This window comes from Ctenopharyngodon idella, chromosome 8 (assembly GCF_019924925.1).
Source record: "Ctenopharyngodon idella isolate HZGC_01 chromosome 8, HZGC01, whole genome shotgun sequence".
NCBI classification, from domain to species: domain Eukaryota; kingdom Metazoa; phylum Chordata; class Actinopteri; order Cypriniformes; family Xenocyprididae; genus Ctenopharyngodon; species Ctenopharyngodon idella.
In genome coordinates this window covers 33,605,363-33,629,670 of record NC_067227.1, presented here as the reverse complement: position 1 = coordinate 33,629,670, position 24,308 = coordinate 33,605,363, and the positions used below count along the sequence as shown (strand labels likewise).

General features: G+C 35.9%; 1 protein-coding gene across 2 annotated transcripts; it reads right to left on the bottom strand.

Moving 5' to 3' along the window:
• Positions 1-4,460: 4,460 nt before the first annotated feature.
• Positions 4,461-23,779, bottom strand: LOC127517799 (centrosomal protein of 120 kDa). 2 transcript variants are annotated; one of them, XM_051903890.1, is made up of 20 exons: positions 23,581-23,779; positions 22,971-23,127; positions 22,776-22,890; positions 20,433-20,568; positions 19,963-20,111; positions 19,529-19,726; positions 19,200-19,424; positions 18,760-19,093; positions 17,776-17,938; positions 17,551-17,700; positions 17,249-17,431; positions 16,705-16,798; positions 16,477-16,608; positions 16,215-16,304; positions 14,687-14,779; positions 14,446-14,607; positions 10,473-10,595; positions 10,277-10,375; positions 5,643-5,788; positions 4,461-4,970 (listed from the first exon to the last, which is right to left on the bottom strand). In XM_051903890.1, exons 1-20 carry the CDS (start codon positions 23,627-23,629, stop codon positions 4,778-4,780), a joined length of 2,991 nt encoding a protein of 996 aa, XP_051759850.1. In that variant the 5' UTR covers positions 23,630-23,779; the 3' UTR covers positions 4,461-4,777. The 2 variants fall into 2 exon arrangements, with proteins under 2 accessions (XP_051759850.1, XP_051759851.1); XM_051903891.1 differs by having other exon boundaries at positions 18,823-19,093; positions 23,581-23,778.
• Positions 23,780-24,308: the final 529 nt, after the last annotated feature.

Genomic DNA, 24,308 nt, shown 5'->3' with positions numbered 1-24,308 from the left:
GGGAACGGAGACCTGTGAACCGCAGAGGCCAAACAAATGATCAGATGAGAATTATTATTTTGCAAACATACATGTGAAAGTGGCCCGTGGGTTTTCAGCGCCTGGGCTTTTGCTTTCTGTGGAATTTCCTGCTCGCCGCTCTGAGGTCACACTTTCACAACCAATTAGCAATAAAGTCAGACTTTCTTAAACGTCTCCAAAAAGTCTAATTGGAAACATATAGAGTCTGTGAGAAATGCCTCTTCTCGTCTAGATTATATCGCACGGTTTATTCACATGACAAATGTGGCCGGTGTGTTCGTTACGCCGCTCATTACAGCTTTAAAGTATGGAAGCACATTCCTGCCACAAAAAAATCAAGGTTTGTACATCATAATTATGATGTATAAATGTTAAATTATGACATTCTAAGGCATATTTATGAGATCAAAAGTTGAAATTATAATTATAATTTAAAAAGCCATAATTATGACCTTTTTAAGTAATTTTAACATTTTGTCTCTATCACATAATATTGACCTTTTTATGCCATCATTTTTTTTTTTTTTTGTATTTCATAATGACTTACTGTAGTGTCATAATTTTGACTTTCTAATCTTAGAATTGACTTATGTCATAATTTCAACTTGTCATAATTTTGACTTTTTGTTATATTTAGAATCATAATTATGATTTAGTATGTCATAAAATTTCAACTTTTTATGTCAGTTTTGACTAATCTCATAACTGATTTAGTTGGTCATAAATTTTGACTTTTTAATCTCAATTTCAATTTTTTTGTAATAATTTTGATGTACTAATATCATAATTATGATTTTGTATGTCATAAAATTTCAACTTTTTAATCAAATAATTTCGACTTTTTGTCATAATTTTCGACTTTCTAATTTCATAATTGATTTAGTATGTCATCAATTTTGACTTTTTAATCTCAATTTCAATTTTTTGTCAATTTTGACTTACTAATATCATAATTATGTATCAATATTGTTTTAGTACGTCACAAAATTTCAACTTTTTAATTATAATTTCGACTTTATAAAATCACAATTTCAATTTAGTATGTCAAAATTTTGACTTTTTGTCATAATTTCAACTTGTCAATTTCGATTTGTCATGGTTTCAACTTTTTGTCATAATTTCGACTTCTAATTATTTAGCATGTCATAAAACTTTAACTTTTTAATCACATAATTTCGATATGTCATAGTTTTGACTGTCATAATTTAGATTTAGTATGTCAAAATTTTGACTTTTTAATCATAATTTTGACATTTTGTCAGTTTCAACTTTTTGACAAAATTTCGACTTCTAATCATAATTATGATTTAGTATCATAAAATTTCAACTTTTTAATCTCATAATTCCAACTTTTTGTCATAATCTCAATTTTATAATCTCATAATTATGATTTAGGATGTCATAAAATTTCTACTTTTTAATGTCAATTTTAACGTCATAATTTCGACTTTTTATGTCAGTTTTGATTTTTTTGCCATAATTTCAACTTTCTAAAATCATAATTTCAACTTTTTGTCAATTTCAATTTGTCAGTTTCAACTTTTTGTCATAATTTCGACTTCTAATCTCATAATTATGATTTAGCATGTCATAAAATTTCAACTTTTTAATCACATAATTTCAATTTGTCATAGTTTTGACTGTCATAATTTCGATTTAGTATGTTAAAATTTTGACTTTTTAATCATAATTTTGACTTTTTGTCAGTTTCAACTTTTTGTCATATTTTCGACTTCTAATCTCATAATTATGATTTAGGATGTCATAAAATTTCTACTTTTTAATGTCAATTTTGATATCATAATTTCAACTCTAAAATCATAATTTCAACTTTTTGTCAATTTCAATTTGTCAGTTTCAACTTTTTGTCATAATTTTGACTTTTAATCTCATAATTATGATTTAGTATCATAAAATTTCAACTTTTTAATCTCATAATTCCAATTTTTTGTCATAATTTCAACTTTATAATCTCATAATTATGATTTAGGATGTCACTTTTTAATGTCAATTTTGACGTCATAATTTCGACTTTTTATGTCAGTTTTGATTTTTTTGTCATAATTTCAACTTTCTAAAATCATAATTTCAACTTTTTGTCATTTTCAATTTGTCAGTTTCAACTTTTTGTCATAAATTTGACTTTCTATCTCATAATTATGATTCAGTATATCATAAAATTTCTACTTTTTAATGACAATTTTGACTTTTTGTCATAGTTTTGACTTACTAATATAATTATGATTTAGTATTTGTAATATATTTCTATATTTATATATATATTTAAAATTTAAACTTTTTAATCTCATAATTCTGACTTTTTGTCATAATTTCAACTTTTTGTCAATTTCAATTTGTCAGTTTCAACTTTTTGTCATAATTTTGACTTTTAATCTCATAATTATGATTTAGGATGTCACTTTTTAATGTCAATTTTGACATCATAATTTCAACTTTTTAATCTCATAATTCCAACTTTTTGTCATAATTTCAACTTTATAATCTCATAATTATGATTTAGGATGTCACTTTTTAATGTCAATTTTGACATCATAATTTCAACTTTTTATGTCAGTTTTGATTTTTTTTTTGTCATAATTTCAACTTTCTAAAATCATAATTTCAACTTTTTGTCCATTTCAATTTGTCAGTTTCAACTTTTTGTCATAATTTTGACTTTTTATCTCATAATTATGATTCAGTATGTCATAAAATTTCTACTTTTTAATGACAATTTTGACTTTTTGTCATAGTTTTGACTCACTAATATAATTATGATTTAGTGTTTGTAATATATTTCTATATTTATATATATATATATATATATATATATATATATATATATATATATAAAATTTAAACTTTTTAATCTCATAATTCTGACTTTTTGTCATAATTTCAACTTTTTATGTCATAATTTTGTTTTACCAAAGCATGATTTTTATTTTTTTTTGATGTGGCAGAAATGTGCTTCCATATTAAAGCGTAACGACTGTGATGTCAGCAGCATCAGCGCAGAGGTCGAGCGTCTCGGAGGAGCCGTACGGTAGGAGAAACCAGAGAAACATCATCAGCGTCAAATGCTGTTTTCAGCGGTTCTGCGTTCTGCTCCAAACATCATACGAGTTCACGAGTTCACGAAAGCATTTATGAAAACCATCAGGACTGCCATGTCAAACTTTGATATCATGACCACATTAGAATAATAACACTGGTGGAAATATGTGCTCTTGTGCTCACGAGGGGCGATAAACCACATGAAAGCACTTACACTGTCAGCAGCTGCATGTTATTCTTTCATTTAAAAAGGTCCAAGTTAAGAGGAACACTTACAATAATATTAGTTCATAAAATGCTGTAATAAGCTTATTATGCTTCAGAGATGTTCGGTTGTTTTTGGGATCTGAAATGAACAATAAGAGCCTTCAGAGCAGCTGATTAATACACAACCTTTACGGCTCATTCTCAGAAATCCCTGCCATTGATGAACTCTGTCTCGACAAATACTTTTCATTTTTCACTCTGGTTAGTGTACAAATTAAAAAAATGGAAGTGATTTACATGATAGAAACTGAGTGACCACTAGAATTTATTCAGCCATCAGTTCACTTTGTTGGCCGGTACTTTGAGCCAGAATTGGGAGAAATATTTTCATTTTTCATATGAAAACTCTCCTGCTTTCCTTTAGAAAAGAAGATAGACTGACTAAAGTTCTCGACTGGTTTTTCAGCACAAACAGCAATGTTTCGTGAAAAGGATCCCTGTATGTTTGCACTTGTGTGGACGTCAGTCTCTATCAGCGCTGTGAACCGTGTCTGATGGACTGTTTAACGCCACTATCAGCTCCAGACGCAGATAAAGAGCCGCAGCAGCTTCATCACAGACCAAACGTGTGTTCATTCATCACTTACAGAAGCTCAAAACAACACAGACACCAAAGCCAGCGCTTGAGGGACAATTCAGCTCGTCGTTTAATTTATTTCTTCTGTAGAACACAAAAGAAAGATTTCTGGAGAACGTTCAGCTGCTCTTCTCACACAGAACGACTGACAAGAAAAACAGAAGATGGGTTTAAAACAACATACACTGCTAAAAATGATGTTCTTCCTCAGTGTTTCGGTCTTGTTTTTCAGCACAAATATCTAAACATTCTTAAATCAAGATACATTTACTGGAGAAGAGAAATGACTGAAGATATTAAGACTGAAAAATGAATCAAAATGAAGTGAGTTTGTGCTTAAAACAAGATCAAATATCTGCTAATGGAGGCAGAAAAAATAATCTTAATTCAAAGAGAAAACAACATTATTTTTCTGACTCCACAGGCAGATATTTGTGCTGGAAAACAAGACAAACACAGAGAAGAACATCATTGTTTGCTGTGAGGATGATATCTAATTATATTTAAACCACCTTACACACACAAAAAGAAGACAGAATAGGAAAACAGAAAAATATTTATTTCATCCGAGATTCACACAGCTAGTACAAAACACACAGACAAACTATAAATAAAGTCACATATAATCCCTGATAAGGCGCTAAAGTGTTAAAAAATGATTTGTTGAGAAACAGCACCACCTGCTGAAAGCTCACACACACATTTACATTAAATCTGTGCAAAACGTCATGGAATATGTTCTGACAAAGTGAAATGGTATGAGGTAACAAAACCAACCTCTCCTCTAACAGTCTTCACTGACGCGTATTATTTATTAGTAACATTAATGCGTTATAAAAGACAGAGGGGCTTTAGTCACGTGCTCCTGCCGCCCATGGCCTGTTGAATCTGCCGGTCGAGCTCGGAAATGATGCGGTCGTCGTGCGTGTAAACGCCGGTGCGCAGCAGCGTGTCTCTCTCCTCCAGCAGACGCATCACATGCTCATCCGCGCTCTCGCTCACGCACGCGCGCGCCGCTTCCGTCCAGCTCCGCGGTTCCTCCTTCAGCCTGATCACAGATTTAAATGCCTCATGTCAATATCTATAGGCTACATATAATAGTTTATAGAGACACACAGAAATTATGAGACTACAAGAAAAACTGTTTTATTTATTGACACTATTATGAGGGAAATACCATATCTGGCCACATAGTTACCATCTGATTATCTAAAAACGGACCAAATTACACGATTAATCAATCTGGCTGATATACATCAGCTCTCTCTGCTGTTAAAGTCATTTGACAGAATTAATGACTGTATTGTGAAGTATTTCCATGTGAAACTGGCATTAAAAAGATCTAAATACAGTTGATTTAAAGTCAACAAAAGACAAAACTGACTTTTTATTTTTTTTTAATTCACGTTACTATAATCTTGAATCAGAATATCTTCTCCTCTCTCTTGCAGCTTCTCTTCTCTGATGATGAGGGCGGGGCAACCTGTCACTCACATGAGATCCACCAATAGCAAACCACAACCATCCAATCAATTCCCCACAGACAAAATCAAGCCCCGCCCTACATTTGTTCTTGTTTGCGAAGCAGTTTCACTCAGATATACAGCACAATAGATACGAAAAGACGAGCGCAACTTTTCTTTCATGTTGACTTGTGAATTGTCGTATACTTTATAAAAGTCACTGAAAGCAACAGATGCTCAAGTGCAGCGATTTTTACCTGTTCAGCTCATTGCGGATGTCCTGAAGCTCATTCTTCTCGTTCTTGACAGCTTCCTTCTCTTCAGCTGCCAGGTAGCGAAGCCTCATGTGCTCCAGTTCCTGCTGCTGCTTCTTCAAGCGTGTCATGGCGTTCTCCTGCTCACGCTGAACACAAACACACACAGAGCCATGACGCTTTCATACTCCAGCAGCAGAACCACCACCATCTTATTACTCACAGGGACAAAAAAGGCTCATTCACACTAAGAACGATAACGATAAAGTTTTAGAAATTTAATTAAAAGAACAGCAAAGTCTACAACAGCACAATGAGAACGACAATATCACTGGAATCATTTTCAGGGCGACTTTTTCCAGCTGATGAACAATAAAAACTGACAATCAGAATCAATCCTGCTGTAAGGAGTTCGAGCATTTAAAGTGGTAGACGACAAAACTGCAACGTGTTTATAATAAACAGAACAATATCGTTATATATCAATATCATTATAGTTCTGTCATTACAGCTCTCGAAGTGTTAGGCATGGTAATGGGTATAATGCTATGTTTGGTCTTGGCAGAATAGATCTGATACGCTGCTGCTGCTCATTATTGTTGCTTTTGCTGCTGCTTATTGCTTCTACTGTTGGTTATTGCTGCTTATTGCTGCTGCTGCTGCTGTTATTGCTGCTGTTGGTTATTGCTGCTGCTATTGGTTATTCCTGCTTTTGCTGCTTATTGCTGCTGCCATTGGTAACCGCTGCTTTTGCTGCTGCTTATTGCTGCTGGTTATTGCTGCTTTTGCTGCTTATTGCTGCTGCAGTTGATTATTGCTGCTTTTGCTGCTGTTGGTTATTGCTGCTGATTATTGCTGCTGCCGCTGCTGTTCGTTATTGCTGCTTTTGTTGCTGCTAATTGGCTGCTGCTGCTGATTATTGCCACTGCTGCTGTTGGTTACTGCTGCTTTTGCTGCTGCAGTTGGTTATTGCTGCTGGTTATTCCTGCTTTTGCTGCTGCTGCTGTTATTGCTGCCATTGGTTATTGCTGCTTTTGCTGTTGCTGTTGGTTATTGCAGCTTTTGCTGCTTATTGCTGCTGCTGTTGGTTATTGCTGCTGCAGTTAGTTATTGCTGCTGCTGCTGCTGGTTATTGCTGCTTTTGCTGCTGCTGTTGGTTATTCCTGCTTTTGCTGCTTATTGCTGCTGCTGTTGGTTATTGCTGCTTTTGCTGCTGCTGTTGGTTATTCCTGCTTTTGCTGCTTATTGCTGCTGCTGTTGGTTATTGCTGCTTTTGCTGCTGCTGTTGGTTATTGCTGCTTTTGTTGCTGCTAATTGGCTGCTGCTGCTGATTATTGCCGTTGCTGCTGTTGGTTATTGCTGCTTTTGCTGCTGCTGTTGGTTATTGCTGTTGCTGCTGCTGCTGCTACTGTTGGTTATTCCTGCTTTTGCTGCTTATTTCTGCTGCTGCAGAGCAAGTACGGGACTTGCCACTGCCAATACATACACGACACACTGCTGTGAGCAAGACATGCTGCTGCTGTACAATATAGCTTACATGAATTACCCACAGCAGATCTATACAGGTGGAGCTGGGGAAGGTGGAGGCGCGCTGCAACTGCTACAGCAAATGCTGAGTATTTGAAGGTTGAGCAGTGAGCTCATTGGCTACTGATATAGCAGGAACCAATCAGCTGTGCCCTATAGAGAATGATGTGATTGTAATCAGGTTGAGTTATGAACCTTTAGGCCTGCGGCATCTAGAGTTTCATGACAGAACTTTGTATTTATCGTTCTTGGTGTGAACGGGCCCTAATTCCTAAAATAACTGAGTATTTTTATAGGACATCTCTTCGATCAATGATTTTAATGGGAAACTTTTAATGAGAAACGTGAAATCTGTAGGTTGAACAGTTTTCCAGCAGTGCGTCAATATAAAAATGCCTGTGAAAACTCTGATGAGCTTGATTTTATTGATGATGTGTTTGAGGTAATCTCATTCAATTTGCAGTTTTCCTGATGCGTTACAACATAGTAAAACATTCGCTGCAGCCAGAAGTGCAAGAAAAACAAACACACTTAGATGTGGCCTTCACTTACAGCCAAAAATCTGCTGAAGGAAAACACACACAATTATCCTGAAGATTTGAGGAGTTTCCTTCGCTACCCGCGGTTAACGGCGTTCCCAGAGTTTCTGTCGAAGTGTGTGGCGCTGAGCGTCAGCTGTAATAATGGCTGAAGATGGCTTGTGTAAACACGCGTGACCAGCGAATGACCCGTCTCGACGCTCCAGACGCGACTCAAGAGCAGTTTTCTGGAGAGAGTCGCCCTGACGGGGAACATTTGGGCCGCTTCACTGATGAAATTTCCCCAAAAACCCAAACAGAGCTGACAGATTATATCGCTGCAGATCTTTACGTACATTTCTAATGAAAATCTGTGCTCTCTGTCGTCTCATAAAAGATCCCGAACATACATGTAGTGTTTCTACGACTGAGTTACATGGGAATTATTTCAGTGAAAAACGATGCACTTAAATTCACCCATCGATCTTCCAACAAGCCAACTTGATATTCAGATGTTTAATGTTGAACATAATACAGGCCTGATTTATAGTTCAATATCATATTAAGTTATGAAGGCCTCAGAGCGCCATGAATCATCAGATGTTTTCTTTATATATATCTGGCACTTGAAAAGAAAGAAGAGGAAAAAAGCGAGGCTTCAGACGCTCCAGCTGGTTTGTGTCTGTAACAGTTATTAGCAGGCCGATAAGCTCCGTGCGGCGCCTCTGTTTATACTGTATTGGTCCCGTACAGGGTTCACTGGAGACGCGGCCCGATGTTTCACTGCGGCTCGTGACAGCTCACCGTTTCTCAATGTTTTTTTTCCATGAGAACTCACATTCACGTCTGCTTTAGTGCAGTAAACCAGTCCATTAGTCTTCTGAACGCGTTCGAGACCCTGCGGTCTGACTGGATCCAGAGCACAAACTCCACTATTTTTAGAGCCATTAAGATTTTTTACATTGTAACATTATTTTCATGACACTGAAGCACATTTACACCGAATTCCTCATGACTGTCTCATTAATGGGACAAAGATATATTTAAATGCTAAAGAATTAATGCTCTATTACAGTGTTTGTTGTACTGACTTCATACTGATTTAAATTTTAATTTTATAATTTTTTATAATTTTATTGAAATATATAATTTTTTTTAAATACTTTTATTATTTTTTAAGTATAACATTGTAATATTTTAAGTATATATATTTTAGTATAACTTGAATACAGTACAAAAAAACGTTTATAAGTTTATAAGTATGTTTAGTATAACTTGAATGTAGTAAGAAATTATGTATACTATTTTTAAAATATTTTAAAAGTATTTTTAGAATAACTTTCTATTTTTATATGTATTTATAATGGTTAAAAATATTTTATTTTTAGTATAACTTGACTACAGTAATTTTTTATTTTACATTTATAATTTTTGTAAAACTATTTTCAAGTATTTAATTTAAATACAGTAAAAATGTCTATATACATTTATTATATTTTTTATATATATTTATTTTTAGTATTTTTATATATATTTATAATGTTTAGAAATATTTTAAGTATTTGTAGTATAACTTGAACAGTATTTTTTATTTTACATTTATAATATTTAAAAAATGATTTATTTGAGTATAACTTGAATGTAGTAAAAAATTATATATTTATATTTTAAAATATTTTAAGTATTTTTAGAATAACTTGAAATATATGTATATATATATATATATATATATATAATGTTTAAAAATATTTTAGTTTTAGTATAACTTGAACACAGTAATTTTATATTTTACATTTATAATATTTTTTAAAATAATTTTAAGTATTTTAATAAGTATTTTTAGTATAACTTAAATGTAGTAAAAATATATATTTATAAAATTATAAAGTATTTTTAGAATAACTTGAATATAGTGTTTTATATATATTTATATGTTTAAAAATATTGTAAGTATTTTAGTATAACTTGAATACAGTCATTTTTATTTTAAATTTATAATATTTGTAAAATTATTTTAAGCATTTAACTTGAATGAAGTAAAAATGTTTATATACATTTATAATATTTTTATTACAGTATTTTTATTATACATTTATAATATATATTTTTTATATTTTTAACATATTTTTAGTATAACTTGAATTAAGTAACAAAAAAGAAAAACTGCATAATGAGAATTACAAGCCAATTCCAAGTAAAATCATCAAGATGTATTACTGTCATGAGAATCTGAAGTAAATGTCATTAATTGTCATTAACATAATATCACAATGGGAAAAAAATAAAATAAATAAACAATGGTCTTTAAAACAGGCTTAATTTTCTTCATGCAAAATATATTTTTGGGTGTGAGATATGGGGACACGTTTTCATGAGATTGACCCAGTTCGATTAATTTTCATAATTATGCACAAAATAATGTGATCCTGTCTGAGAGGTTAAAACTACAGAACAACGTCTGAAAGCTTTCATGCATCATTTACAGTCGGGTCAAAACTACTAGAGTAACACACTCTCTAGTGATGTACATGAACCACTGAACGTCACCATCGCTCAGTGTCCGAGTCTGTTTGGACAGTTAACATGTCTCACCTGTTTGAATCTGGCCAGCTCCTTCAGCGCTCGTCCCCACTGCTGCTTGTAATGCAGTTTAGATTTAGTCGCCGATTCCAGTTTCCGCTCCAGTTCCACCTTGACAATAAAAACATGCACGATTCCATGATTGTATATGTGTATGTATACGTAAACATATACATTATGGTGCTTTAATAAGTTTAGTGTCTCTGACCTTCTCGAGGGTCAGCAGGTTGATCTCTGACTGCAGACGGATCTCCGGCCGAACGCTCTGCTGATCCCGGTACTGCTGAAACTCCTTCTCCAGCTGCTTGTGTTTATTCTCAGCCTCTTGCATCTTTAAGAGTGAAAACAGAGTGATGATTGATTGAGCAAAAGACAAATGGAAAAAATGTGCATGAGAAATTATCACCTAAGTAAACCTGTAAAGCCTGACATATGACAAAAAAGTCTGAAAAATCAGTTTTTTAACCTCTAGACATAAAAAAGTATGTTTTGTTTCATATTTGTGCTTTTATGGCTCATATCGTCTGATATAGTGAGAATACAGAAGAAAAACCAGCTGAGTGAGACGAACTGAGCCTGTGAATGATGTCCGAGGTGAACCGACAGTTTAACTGAGAGAAGCGTTCAGGGGTGTGTGTGTTCAACACGTCTGTGTGTCGAGCAGCACATCCATCAGCTCGCGAGCGGCTACCGCTGAAACACTTCAAGGGTGTTAGACAGCGTCCAGTCCAACTAAAACCTTACAAGCGCTCTCCATTCGCCCGCTTCTCTCGCTGACAGAAAGCAGATGCCGGCGAAATCTGACACACCATGTTTGGTATTCGCAAACGAGGAGATTGTGTCCAGAAGAAGAGAAGAAGAAGGGGGAGGATTCTGCCTGGATAAACCGGTTAGAGTGTGTCGACGCGGGACAAATGTATGTTTACACGTTACTGACACCAGAGGGAAGACGATATATGCGCTGCGTGGCCAAAGAGCTCTCATCACGGGCTCTTCTCTTTTCGCATGTCAGAAACCTACTTTGCTTGATTTGTTAGCGCTGTGCCGGGCCAGATGTTTTCTGGGAAAAAATGAGTCGGCAGGCTGAAGTATTTCAGTAGGTGGGCTGTCTGAGGAAAGAGCTGAAGACGGTGAGACGCTCTATTTCACCGACAGATTCAACAGGAAACAGACGCAGGATCTCACTGCAGAAAACTCCACTTTATGTTTGGTGATTAATTACGTCAGTGATAACGAGAACTTCTGGGAACATGATTCTAGATGTCTGAAATGCAGAAAGATGGCAATAACAAACAATTACGATCACCTCGTAAAACAAACATATGAAAGTGCGTCTTCAAAAAAACCAAACAGATAATTCAACAAACCGCTGCAGAATCTGATGATGATCTAAATGTGATGCTGCAGTCGAGACTTTTCATTCATTTTAATCGTGACATTGATAGATTTAGTTTTAATTGTGCAGGGGTGTTTTTTGACACTTATCTTGAATTTGTGGGGTATTTTTACTTCAAGCCCCCACTAATTTCTGACCCTTATGGCAGCATATGAAAGTGCGTCTTCAAAAACAAATGACAGAGAAAAAACAGATAAAATCCAGACTTTGCGATGTTTTCAGGCGACGCCGACACTTGCGCAGATTTTAGATGACAGCAACTTTGGATGAAATATTATCCTGTAATATAGGGCCTTATGATTTCCGCAATGCAGAAAATGCACAGAATCACGGAATTCAGTCATAAATTTACAGTAGAACGCGGAATGTCACGGAATTTGTCAAATTTGAGATGAAAAAATAAAAAGTAGGTCTTAAATCAAATCGTGATATAGACTACTGTCTGTGAATATTAAAATGCAAAAAGACTATTTAAATATGAGTCCTGCATGTTCTGTGTGAATGAATGGCGCAGACACGCGGTTTCTTTTACCTCACACACAATAAAACACACGTGACGTTCGCTCTGTTTCACTCTCTGTCGCCTCACTATATGAGGACCTGAATGTATGAACTTCATCTCCAGAGCCGCTCTTTATCAGCATTTTACCGTTCCATTTGAGAAAAAGGATCATTGCATCATAAAAACACTGAAACTGGAAAGTCTTCACGGCAACCCGTCAAAATAAAAGTTCGGTTTAACTTGAAGAAATTGTGACAAATATATTACTGTTGTACAGTAGAGTATAGCTACGTCTCAATGTTATAATAATACTAACACTAATAATAATAAATTATTATTAAAACTTTATTTTTAAGGAATAAATCACAATTCTTCCATGTTTTAATTTTAATAGTACTCTGTTTTGCAGCACTTTGTTTGATTAAAAAAAAAGTGTTTAATGTCCCATGATTAAAAGATCGATTAAAATAATATCTTATGTCTTCATTTGATTGCCAGAAAAATTAAAATACACAACACAGGATTTCTGAAGAAAACAAAACATTTCATAGAATTCTTTTTTTTTTTTTTTAAATAATTAATACATTTTGTTGTTTTTATCAATTAAATTAATTAGACATGCTTTTTGACTATTAAAATTTAATTAAACCATTAAAATGGAATCCAGTAAACAGAATTTGGTAAAAATAAATAAATAAAATGGAATTTGAGAAAAATACAAAATGTATTTCAAAGGGTCCCAAAAAAGGTAATTTTTGTTAAACTTTTAATAAATTGTTAAATTGTATGAGTTTCATGATGTCAATTAATTAGACATGCTTTTTGATTACTAAAATGTAATTTAACCATTCAAATAGAGTCCAAAAAGACAGAATCCAGAAAAATTTAAACGGAAAAAAACGAAATTTGGACAAAAAATAAAACGCGTTTCACAGGGCCCTATTTATATTATCCTTATATTGTAATCATTATGAGCACAAGTTGTAATCGCTGCCTTGAAACAATTCATACTGTGAAAAAACACTATACAAATAAACTTGAATTGAATTAATTCAACACTCATTGACGCTTCAAAGAACTGATAAAAGTCATTTACACCAAGAATAGTACTTTTGACAAACATGTTTAAAACAAGACATCCACGAGACTTGGAGTACTTAGTGGTTGTAGAAAAAGCTCTTATGGTGGCCGCCACATTGAGTCACATGACCAGCACAATATTACTGGCTTTACTTCAGTAACCCAGACACTTTCAGATGAGGGACTGGAGAACAAAATAGATTCTCTGATGCATCATGAGTCTCTCTTCAACGATTCTGAAAACTTCTAATCGATTCTGAGCTTAACCGATATTAACCGATATCGATAACCGATAAATCTAAATCTATATATAATTTTTGAGAGACTGATTACAAAGACAAAAATCTAACCATTAAAAGCCATGTCCTAAACACACAATTATGATGTTCTCATTATAATGTTATGCAGCTTATACACATGTTGTACTTTTTGAAGTGATTTCAATCATATTTCAAGCAATTCAAAACCATCATGGTGAACAGTGTGAATCTGAAGTGTCTCAGCTGGAGGAAATAATCCATTATTTATTGCTTTAAAATATCGGCCAAATTTTGTTATCGGGCCGATAACGATAACATTAAAAATGAACATATATCGGCCGATACCGATATGGTGGCCGATATACTGTGCATCCCTAATTTTCTCGATAAGTATAATTAGATGATATTTTCCTGAGTGTGTTTATTGTGCTGACTCCTGAAGTTTTGATATCCTTCATATTCTGTGTGATGGTCAGTTCACAGCAGAGACAGAAATGATCTTTTCTAATATGACTTTTACCTTTTGTGGGCATTTTTACCTTCATAAAGCCATTTTTTAACCTAATTAAATATTTGTATTATCAAATTCTTACATTTAATCAAATTCAATAATAAACAATAGTTCCCCATCAAATGAAATCAGTATCAACAAAATTCATCTTTGCAGAAGCTTCATCTGAAGTGGCATTTATGTCACTTAATGTCACTTAATATTAACTTCTTTATTTATTGAGAGAATATAAAGATCAACAATTACTCAGCACACCTCTACACTGGATTAGAGGAAAACCTCTTCACTTAAGAATGGGTGGATTAGAGAGTACTGACATCAGCTGGGGGCGTGACCTCATGACCTCATGATCCCAGGGTCAACAGGCCCCTCCCAGCTCACGCTTTTAGAAGGGCAGAGATCAACCTCACAGGTCGTGTTTGCTGTGTTTACCTGCTGTCGCTGCCGGGCCAGTAGATCCTCGAGCTGCCTGACCTTCGACCTCTCCAGCTCCACCTGGTGGGCGCAGTCCTCGCGCAGACGCCGGCCGCTGTCCTGCAGCTCCCGCATGCTGAACTCGTGTTCGGCGCGCATCTCTCGCTGCAGTCTCTGCGTCTAAACAAGCCGCGGCACAATCACAGTCAGACATCACGTTATCTGAAGCTCAGCGTGAAACACGGCAGCGACGCCTCACCTCCGTCTCAGCGTGAGCCAGAGCTTTCTCTCTCTTCTCCAGATCAGACAGAGTCTTCTGCAGCTGCTCCTCCAGAAGACCGTACTCCATTTCCTGAAAAACAACGTCTCATAAACCTCAGTGTGACGAAACTACTACAGATTCCCTAAAAATTAAAATCATGTCATTACTTGCTCACTGTCATGTTTTTCCAGTTAGTGGTCCTATATCACCAAGGCCAATATTTAGCATTTTTTTCTAATTATTGCCATTGGAAGCAGGATTTTTATTTTGTCAGCGCCTGAGCTCACATTCGCCATCTTTGTTTGTTTACTACCTCTGTTTAAAAGAAGCTTGTTTCCACCACAAAATAAAAAAACATAAAAAAAGGTAATTGCAACCTTTTATCTCACTATTCTGATTATTTTTCTCACAATTTCGAGTTCATATCCACAATTCTGACTTTTTTTTCCCTCACAATTTCGAGTTCATATTCACAATTCTGACTTTTTTTTCCCTCACAATTTCGAGTTCATATTCACAATTCTGACTTTTTTTTCCCTCACAATTTCTAGTTTATATCCACAATTCACTTTTTTCCTCGCAATTGAGTTTATATCCACAATTCACTTTTTTCCTCACAATTTCCGAGTTTATATCCACAATTCAGACTTTTTTCCTCACAATTGAGTTTATATCCACAATTCAGACTTTTTTCCTCGCAGTTGAGTTTATATCCACAATTCAGACCTTTTTCCTCACAATTTCGAGTTTATATCCACAATTCTGACTTTTTTCCCCTCACAATTTCGCATTTATATTCACAATTCAGACTTTTTTCCTCACAATTTCCGAGTTTATATCCACAATTCTGACTTTTTTCTCACAATTGTGAGGTATAAACTTGCAATTGCGAGAAAAAAAGTCAGAACTTTCTCGAACAATTTTAAAGTCGCAATTACCTTTTTTTATTTCATGACAGAAACAAGCTTCCATAAATGTTTAACAGTTCTGTCTAATAACTGTTAAACAAAGTAAACAGTGTACAAAAAAGTATTATAGCGTTTGCATTTCTATTATTAGTAATAGAAACTCTGTAATTCTTTCTCATCTATCGTCAGCATCCAGCAAAGTACGCATTTTTATTTAAAATATTCTGTATAATTAAACATTTAATTTCACAAACCTTGGTGAATCCAGCTGTGAGATCTAAATAAATACAATGTTTAATATAAATCGGCTACACTTGCAAAAAATCAGTATGAGTCAACCACTAATTCCAGTCCTGTATGACTGTATATCACATGAGATGTTTATCAGAATGTTCACGCTGCTCTTTTACATACAAATGCCAGCAGACAGAGATCAGAGGCTGTCGAGCTCCAGAAAGCACATAAAAACACCATAAAGCATCATAACAATAGTTCAAACGACTAATTGTTTGAGGAACAGAGACAAATTTGAGACTAAACAGCCTGAACGTTCCTTCTGTGTTCCACTGCGGTGATTTAACCCTTAATGCAGTGAGTTTTAGTTGCTGTGTCCGGACCTTCTTCTTGATGAGCGCCTCCCGCTGCTGATCTCTCCTCCTCCACTCCTCCGCCAGCGCCTGCATGTGACTCAACTCCTTCTGCTTCAGCTGAGGACCAAACAAACACACAAGGACAAAACAATAACTCAAACATATCTAGCATTTTATTGGTTCCCTGAAGTGGTGATGATTGGTTAAACTCTTTGCATATTCAATGAGTAACTCTGCATATGAAATGAGCACTGATTAAAGACAGGTGACTGATGAACTGAACTGCTACCTGATCATCGAACAGATCTTCCTGCATCTCCTTCCACATTTCCAGCTCCAGCGCTGCCTTGTACTCCAGGGTCTCCCGAGGTCGGGTGAGCGTCTCTGACCCACCGTGACCCTGAGGAGGAGCCACTGCTGCCTGCAAACAAACATTACCCATAATCCTACCGTTCATTCACAGATACCCCAGTACAGAAACATCTTCATGACACAGATGTGTAAATAAGTCGAGCACCTGTGAGGATTCAGAGACGAGGATTTCTTGAGCTTTCACAAAACCCAGATCTTCAAGAACGCTCACATAACAGAGTTCAGCCAACTTCTCAGACCTACAGACACAGAAGATGATCATTTACTCGCCCTCATGTCACTTTCTTTCTGCTCAACACAAAAGATGATATTTAGAAGAACGCCTTTTTTTTTTGTTTTTTTGTCCATACAATGGAAGTTAATGGGGTCTAATGTTGTTTGTTTCCCAACATTGTACAAAATATCTTCTTTTGTGCTGTGAAAAAGAAAGAATGATGACAGAATGTTCATTTTTGGGTGACTGTCCCTTTAAGAGAAATGCACCAGCAGTCAGTCACTGTGTGTTTAGAGGCCGCCATCTAGAGGCGAGATCTGTGTGCTGCAGAATATGTTCCAACAACTGAAACTGTATTATTTACGGCCTAGTGATGTAGTAAAGTATGTCTGCAGGCGACTGTAAAGAACCCTTCATTCACTCCACATCAAGTGCACGATTGAGAACAGGGCCTGAGATTGAGCCCAACACAAACCCGTCTGCTTTAATGATGGGAATCCTCTCAGAACAGCTCTGTCTCCAGCGCTGCCGGCCGGACGCGTCGAGGAAGCGTGTTTTCTCTGAGCTGAGGAGGCGGGACAGCTGAATACTGACAGAACCCAGCAGAGCATCTGGAGAGTTCGGCTCTCTGTGCCACATCTCCACCAGCAGAGGAACCCTGAACACACAACAACAACAGCTTTATTAAATCATGCTGATCATTTAGAGGCCTTAGAAATTTGAGCATCAAATATTACTCCGTAGGTTTATAGGGTTAATGAATGACTCTGATCTCACCTGAGGAAAGTGTCCTGAAGCTGATTGGGCAGAGCAGCGAAATCAAAGGCGCAGTACGACTGCGGCAGAAACACCTCCGTGTTCTTCTTCACCTCCACCGCTGGACTCGTCATGATGGGAGCCGCACTGCCGAAGAACTGGTAAGCGTATCTGCAACCAGAAGAAACCGTGTTATGATATGAGTAGGAACGCTTCAGGAGAGTTCGTTCACGTGTCCTGAGTCACCTGAGGATGCAGTTGACGGGGAAGCTGGTCCTGAGATCCCGGACGCTGCGCAGGTCCAGAGAGAAGCAGTAGTGGTGCGCGGAGGCAGGGATGGAGATCTTTGGAGCAGAAACTGACACAGACGAATCTGCGGCATCAGCTTCATCTGGAGCAACAGGAACATCTGAAAGAACCAAACAGTTATTGATACTTCAACACATATAAAGTCGGAATTGCGTGACAAAGTGAAAAAGTCGGAATTGCGTGATATAAAGTTGGAACTGCAAGCTATAAAGTCGGAACTGCGGGACATAAAGTCGGAGCTCTGAGTTATAGTCGGAACTGAGGGACAAAGTTGGAACTGCAAGTTATAAAGTCGGAACTGTAGGACATAGAGTCGGAACTGCGGGACATAAAGTCGGAACTGCAAGTTATAAAGTGGGAACTGCGGGACATAAAGTCGGAACTGTGGGACATAAAGTCGGAACTGCAAGTTATAAAGTGGGAACTGCGGGACATAAAGTCGGAACTGTGGGACATAAAGTCGGAACTGCTAAATATATAAAGTGGGAACTGCGGGACAAAGTCGGAACAACAAGTTATAAAGTCAGAACTGCAAGTTATAAAGTCGGAACTGCAAGTTATAAAGTCGGAACTGCGGGACATAAAGTCGGAACTGCGGGACATAAAGTCGGAACTGCGAGTTATAAAGTCAGAATTGCTTTTTTCTCGCAATTGCGAGGTTTTTCTCAGAATTGAGTTTACATCTTGCAATTCTAATTTAGCATGACATGTAATTTGAGTTATAAAGTCAGAATTGTGAGATATAACCTGCACAATTCTGAGAAAAAAATGTCAGTCTTTTTTCCCCTCACAATTCCACACTATAACATGTTGCAATTATAAGTTTTTATCACCCAATTCTGTCTTCTGTCTTTATAACCCGCAATTGAGTCTCAATTCTGAAAAAAATGTCAGAATTGTGAGATAAAAAGTTGCAATTACCTTTTTTATGTTTTATTTTATTTTCAAAAAATGAAGTTCTTCTGCATGTGTGTGAACACTTGCCATGCGCTGTGGGTGGGGCCTGTCTGTCAAGTGCGGTGGACGGAGCCTGTCGGTCATGTGTAGTGGGCGGAGCCTGTCTGACGTCACTGGACAGACTCTCGGCCTCGCTCTCAGAGTGCTGGTGCTCAGGAGAAGCAGCTGGAGATGAGACAGGGCGGTCCGGTGATTTCCTGGCAGGTGACGGGCTCATCGGGACTCTGTGCTCCTCATGACGGCCGGCTGGAACAGGGCCTTTCTTCACTGGAGTTTTAGGCCCGTTTTCAACATCTAACTGTTTATAAAAAGATCTGTTAAAACACTGAAAGATTAAAAATATATATTTTTAGTTTTATTTAACTATAAAAACCCTGCATATGATGCGTCCCGTATGATCACACCTGATTACTGATATCTTCAGCTCTCAATGTCACAGATATGCCCACAGTCGGCTGGAGGTCCGGCGGGACAGACTGCAAGTTGGGTTTAACCCGGTTCGGGGGCTGCAGGATGAAAGCGCCCTCTATAGTGGCAGAATGTTTGGTCAGATCAGCGCTGCTCTTTATTAAACCAGCCAGACTGACGTCGGTGCTGCCGAGAGACTGGTTTCCACAGCAGAGATGGATCTGTGCACAAAACATGCGACATCACATCCTGTACATTCATCACCATTACTAAAGATACAGATATCATGTGATTAATCACACAGGTCTGTCACTGATCATTTCACCTGGAGACAGGGCTGCTGGCTGAGAAAGAGGCGCAGGACTCGGTCACTGCTGCGAATGCGGACGGACGCCCGCTCTGGCTCAAAGTTTGGACTGATGAGGTTCTGGAAAGGTTCGCTGGTGACGTCGTTCCCCAGCAGAGTGTAATAGAAGAAGAACTCGGAGCCCTCACTGGACAGCTTAGTCGAGCTGGAGATCAACTGAAGAGCAGAAAATGTGTCATGATGTCATTTTGTTAAAAGAGGCCATTTTGTGTTTTTAGGCTCTACTAGAACAGGTTTTCCTGCTTGAATGTTCATTATTTCAAAAACAGGGACACTGATATAGAGAATAACTTGGTGCTTTGGAACTTTGCAGAGCTTTTTCATGCTCAAACAGCAACACTAAAGACAGATGAACATGGACAAAAGCAGATATAGTAATGAGATTCACGTACCTGCTCCAGTTTAGTAGCAAACGCAACCGTTACGGACAGCACAAATATGTCCGTACAGAGATCTTCAGGTCCGATCTGATGAAAACCTTCTTCCTCGTTCAGAACCGCTCTGAGTTTAGCAGCTTCCAGAGGAACCAGCGCTGGAGAACCTGACATCATCAACAAAACGCTCATTAAAGTCAGCATGAACGACACTCACAACATGGTCAAGTTTCATCACATTAGTTTGTTTTAGTGGAGGAGACAGTTATTACATTTTGGTGAAAAACAATCATTTTATTCTTTGTACATTTTAATTTCATGTTGATTTGAACAATGACGAACTGAACCTGAGACACAGTGTGGAGAAACAAACACGTATGTAGGACATGAAGCTTTGCAGCCCATCAACAGAAGCAGAGAAGAAGAGGAAAACGGGAGGGAAAGAAGGACACAAACACAAACCAAGCGTTCATGTGCAGTCAGTGTACCTGCTCTCGGTGGAGCTTTCTTTGCTCTGAAGGGCTCAGCGGTTTGTTTGGTGTCGTTCTCTAAGATCATACTGATCAGCAGGGCAGGTTTGAGCTTCGTGTACTTGCTGCTGAGCAGAGGATGCCATTTAGGAGCCTGAAGAACACAATCAAGATTCAGAAATACAGTCAGGTGGTGTCGTCAAAGAGTAAACTAAAACCTTGAGTGACACGTACACTACCAGTCAAAAGTTTGGAAACATTACTATTTTTAATGCTTTTGAACGAAGTCTCTTATGCTCATTAAGGCTGCATTTATTTCATAATAAATACACAAAAAACAATAATATTGTGAAATATTATTACAATTTAAAATGATGGTTTTCTATTTTAATGTATTTAAAAATATAATTTATATCCAGTGATCAAAGCTGAATTGTCAGCATCAGTCTTCAGTGTCACATGATCCTTCAGAAATCATTGTGATATGATGATTTATTATCAATGTTGGAAACAGTTGTGCTTCTTAATATTATTTTATAACCTGTGATACTTTTTCAGGATTTATTGATGAATAAAAAGTTAAAAAATATCAGCATTTATTTAAAATAGAAATCTTTTGTAACAATATACACTACGGTTCAGAAGTTTGGGGTCGATAATTTTTTTTCTTTCTTTTTTTTTGAAAGAAATTAATACTTTTATTCAGCACGGATGTGTTAAATTGATAAAAAGTGATGGTAAAGATTTATATTGTTAGAAAAGATTTATATTTTGAATAAATGCTGTTCTTTTTAACCTTTTATTCATCAATGAATCCTGAAAAAAGTATCACAGGTTCCAAAAAAATATTAATCAACACAACTGTTTCCAACATTGATAATAACTGAGTATCAAATCATCATATCAGAATGATTTCTGAAGGATCATGTGACACTGAAGACTGGAGTAATGATGCTGAAAATTCAGCTTTGATCACAGGAATAAATTATATTTTAAAGTATATTAAAATAGAAAACCATAATTTTAAATTGTAATAATATTTCACAATATTATTGTTTTTTCTGTATTTATTATGAAATAAATGCAGCCTTAATGAGCATAAGAGACTTCGTTCAAAAACATTAAATATAGTAATGTTTCCAAACTTTTGACCGGTAGTGTATATTGATTGACTTAAAAGTCATTATTATTACAAAATTAAAATTCTATCTTAAAAAAATCATAATTATTACAAAAATATGACATACTAAGTCAAAAATATGACATAAAAGTTTGAAATTCTTACAAAGTCAAAATTATGACAGAAAAAGTCAGAATAGTGGCATAAAAAGTCAAAAATGTGACATACTAAGTCGAAATTATGACATTAAAAGGTTAAAATTCTTAAAGTTAAAATTCCGAGTTAAAAAGTCAATTATTAAATAAAACGTCAAAAATATGACAGTCTAAATTATGACATAAAAAGTCAAAATTATGACAAAGTCATAATTATGACATTAAAAAGTTCAAATTCTTAAAGCTAAAATTCTGACTTAATTGTGGCTTAAAAAATAATTGTGACACGTTCACTAGCGTTCAAAGGACTGTAATAATTAAGATTTGTTAAAGTTTCTGAAAGAGTCTCTTCTGCTCATTTATTTGATCAAAAATACAGTAAAAACAGTGAAATATTATTCCAATGTAAAACAGCTGTTTTCTATGTGAATATATAGTAAAGTGTAATTTATTCCTGTGATCAAAGCTGAATTTTCAGCATCATTACTCCAGTCTTCAGTGTCACATGATCCTTCAGAAATCATTCTAATATGATGATTTGATGATCAAGAAACATTTATGATTATTATTCAAGTTTATTGCTTAATATTTTTGTAGAAACCAGGAGGATACACTACCATTCAAAAGTCTGAGGTTAAGAACATTAATATTTTTATTCATCAAGGACGCAGAAGACATTTATAATGTTACAAAAGATTCTAATTCAAATAAATGCTGTTCTTTTGAACTTTCTATTCATCAAAGAATCCTGAAAAATAAAATGTATCACAGTTTCCACACAAATATGAACTGTTTTCAACATTGATAATAATCAGAAATGTTTCTTGAGCATCAAATCATCATATTAGAATGATTTCTGAAGGATCATGTGACACTGAAGACTGGAGTAATGATGCTGAAAATTCAGCTTTGATCACAGGAATAAATTACACTTTACTATATATTCACATAGAAAACAGCTGATTTACATTGGAATAATATTTCACTGTTTTTACTGTATTTTTGATTAAATAAACACAGCATTGGTGAGCAGAAGAGACTTTATAGAGCAGCAGGACGTTTATATCCGCAGGGAGACGATCTGACCTGCTTGATCTCCTGCACTGATCTCAGGTCGAGGACGATGTATCCCACACTCTCTCTCACAGACGTGCCGGAGTCGACGGCGAAACACTGTAATTTGATGGGTGTCCTCTGGAGCCTGTGTGAAGGAAGAGCACAGACACTGAGTGACGGAGGGACGGACGCTGATCATGAGCGGGTCAGAGCGCAGGAACACACCTGTGCTGGTGAAGGGTCTTGCGGTCGAGCTCCCAGGCCAGCTCAGTGCAGAACTGCGGCTGCTCTTTGTGTTCCACCGGATCCGTGGCCAAAGTCTCTCCGTCAAAGCGAGCCTCCACAACCAGAGAGAGCCGAGGACTTCTGGGAAACTGACGGCCTGATGAGAGAAAACACGGATCAGATCCGTCGTGCTGCTTTATTTCCACAGACTGATTCACAGCAGCTTCACAGTGATCAATGATGAAACTTCATCAAACATGAGACTAATTCACATTCAGACATTATATTACAAATACAAAAAATGTACTGTAGTGATACCACGGTATCAGATGATTACCATATTCATATACTATGGTTCTAATACGTGGTATTTCAATGTACTATAGAGAATACTGTGGTATTACCATGTTACGTGCACCGAATAATTATATTACCATTGTACTTTTATTAATGACATATTTCTCAGCAAAATAGACATTAAAATCCTTTTAGAATTAATGAGCGTGTCATGCCTCGAGAAGACAGGTGATTAATATGATTTAAAATCATTAATCATCATTAATATGACGCTGTATTCAGTTTGTTTTGATGGCAGGAGTGAATCTGTTACCTTCCAGAATCGAAACAACGATCAGCAGCTGCTCTGATTTTGAAGCCATGTCATCTCTCTGCGCTAATTAAACACACTCATAATGACTCAAGTGTGATTTTATCTCTTGTTTACTTTTAGCGCGTCTGTTGTGTTCAAATAACGACGGTAACTGTCAGTCTGCGGCACTTCCGCCGGAAACAGAAGCGTGTTTGTGTGTGACTCGCGCTCCCCCTGTAGGACGGATGAACACATCACACATTTAATACAAATACATCTTTTGTCTTTTTATGGAAAATAATAGATGAATTGAAGCCCATTTTCGACACCTACGAAAAAAGGCTTTTGTAGATCATAATTATGACATAAAAAGTCGAAATTATGACAAAAAGTCATAATTATTACATTAAAAGGTCGAAATTATGACAAAGTTAAAATTCCGACTTGTCATAATATATATGACATAAAATATAAAAAGACATAAAAAGTAGATATTATGACATACTAAGTCAAAATTATGAAAAAAAAGTTTGAGATTAAATTGAAAACTCAAAATTATGACTTAAAAAGTCATAGTTATGACAGAGAAATAAAAATGACATATTATGCCAAAATTATGACTTAAAAGTCATTATTATGACATTAAAAAATCGAAATTCTTACAAAATTAAAATTCGATCTTAAAAAGTCATATTACAAAAATATGACATACTAAGTGGAAAATATGACAGTCAAAATTATGACATAAA

What these genes read in the sequence shown, in the direction of transcription:
- LOC127517799 (XM_051903890.1), bottom strand. Translation starts at nt 23,629, where the DNA reads ATGGCTTCAAAATCAGAGCAGCTGCTGATCGTTGTTTCGATTCTGGAA. An exon ending in CTTCAGGACACTTTCCTCAG is followed by an intron (nt 17,432 to 17,550) that starts GTGAGATCAGAG and finishes TTGTGTGTTCAG; the next exon opens with GGTTCCTCTGCTGGTGGAGA. An exon ending in AGGCGCTCATCAAGAAGAAG is followed by an intron (nt 14,780 to 16,214) that starts GTCCGGACACAG and finishes GTTGTTTTTCAG; the next exon opens with GAAATGGAGTACGGTCTTCT.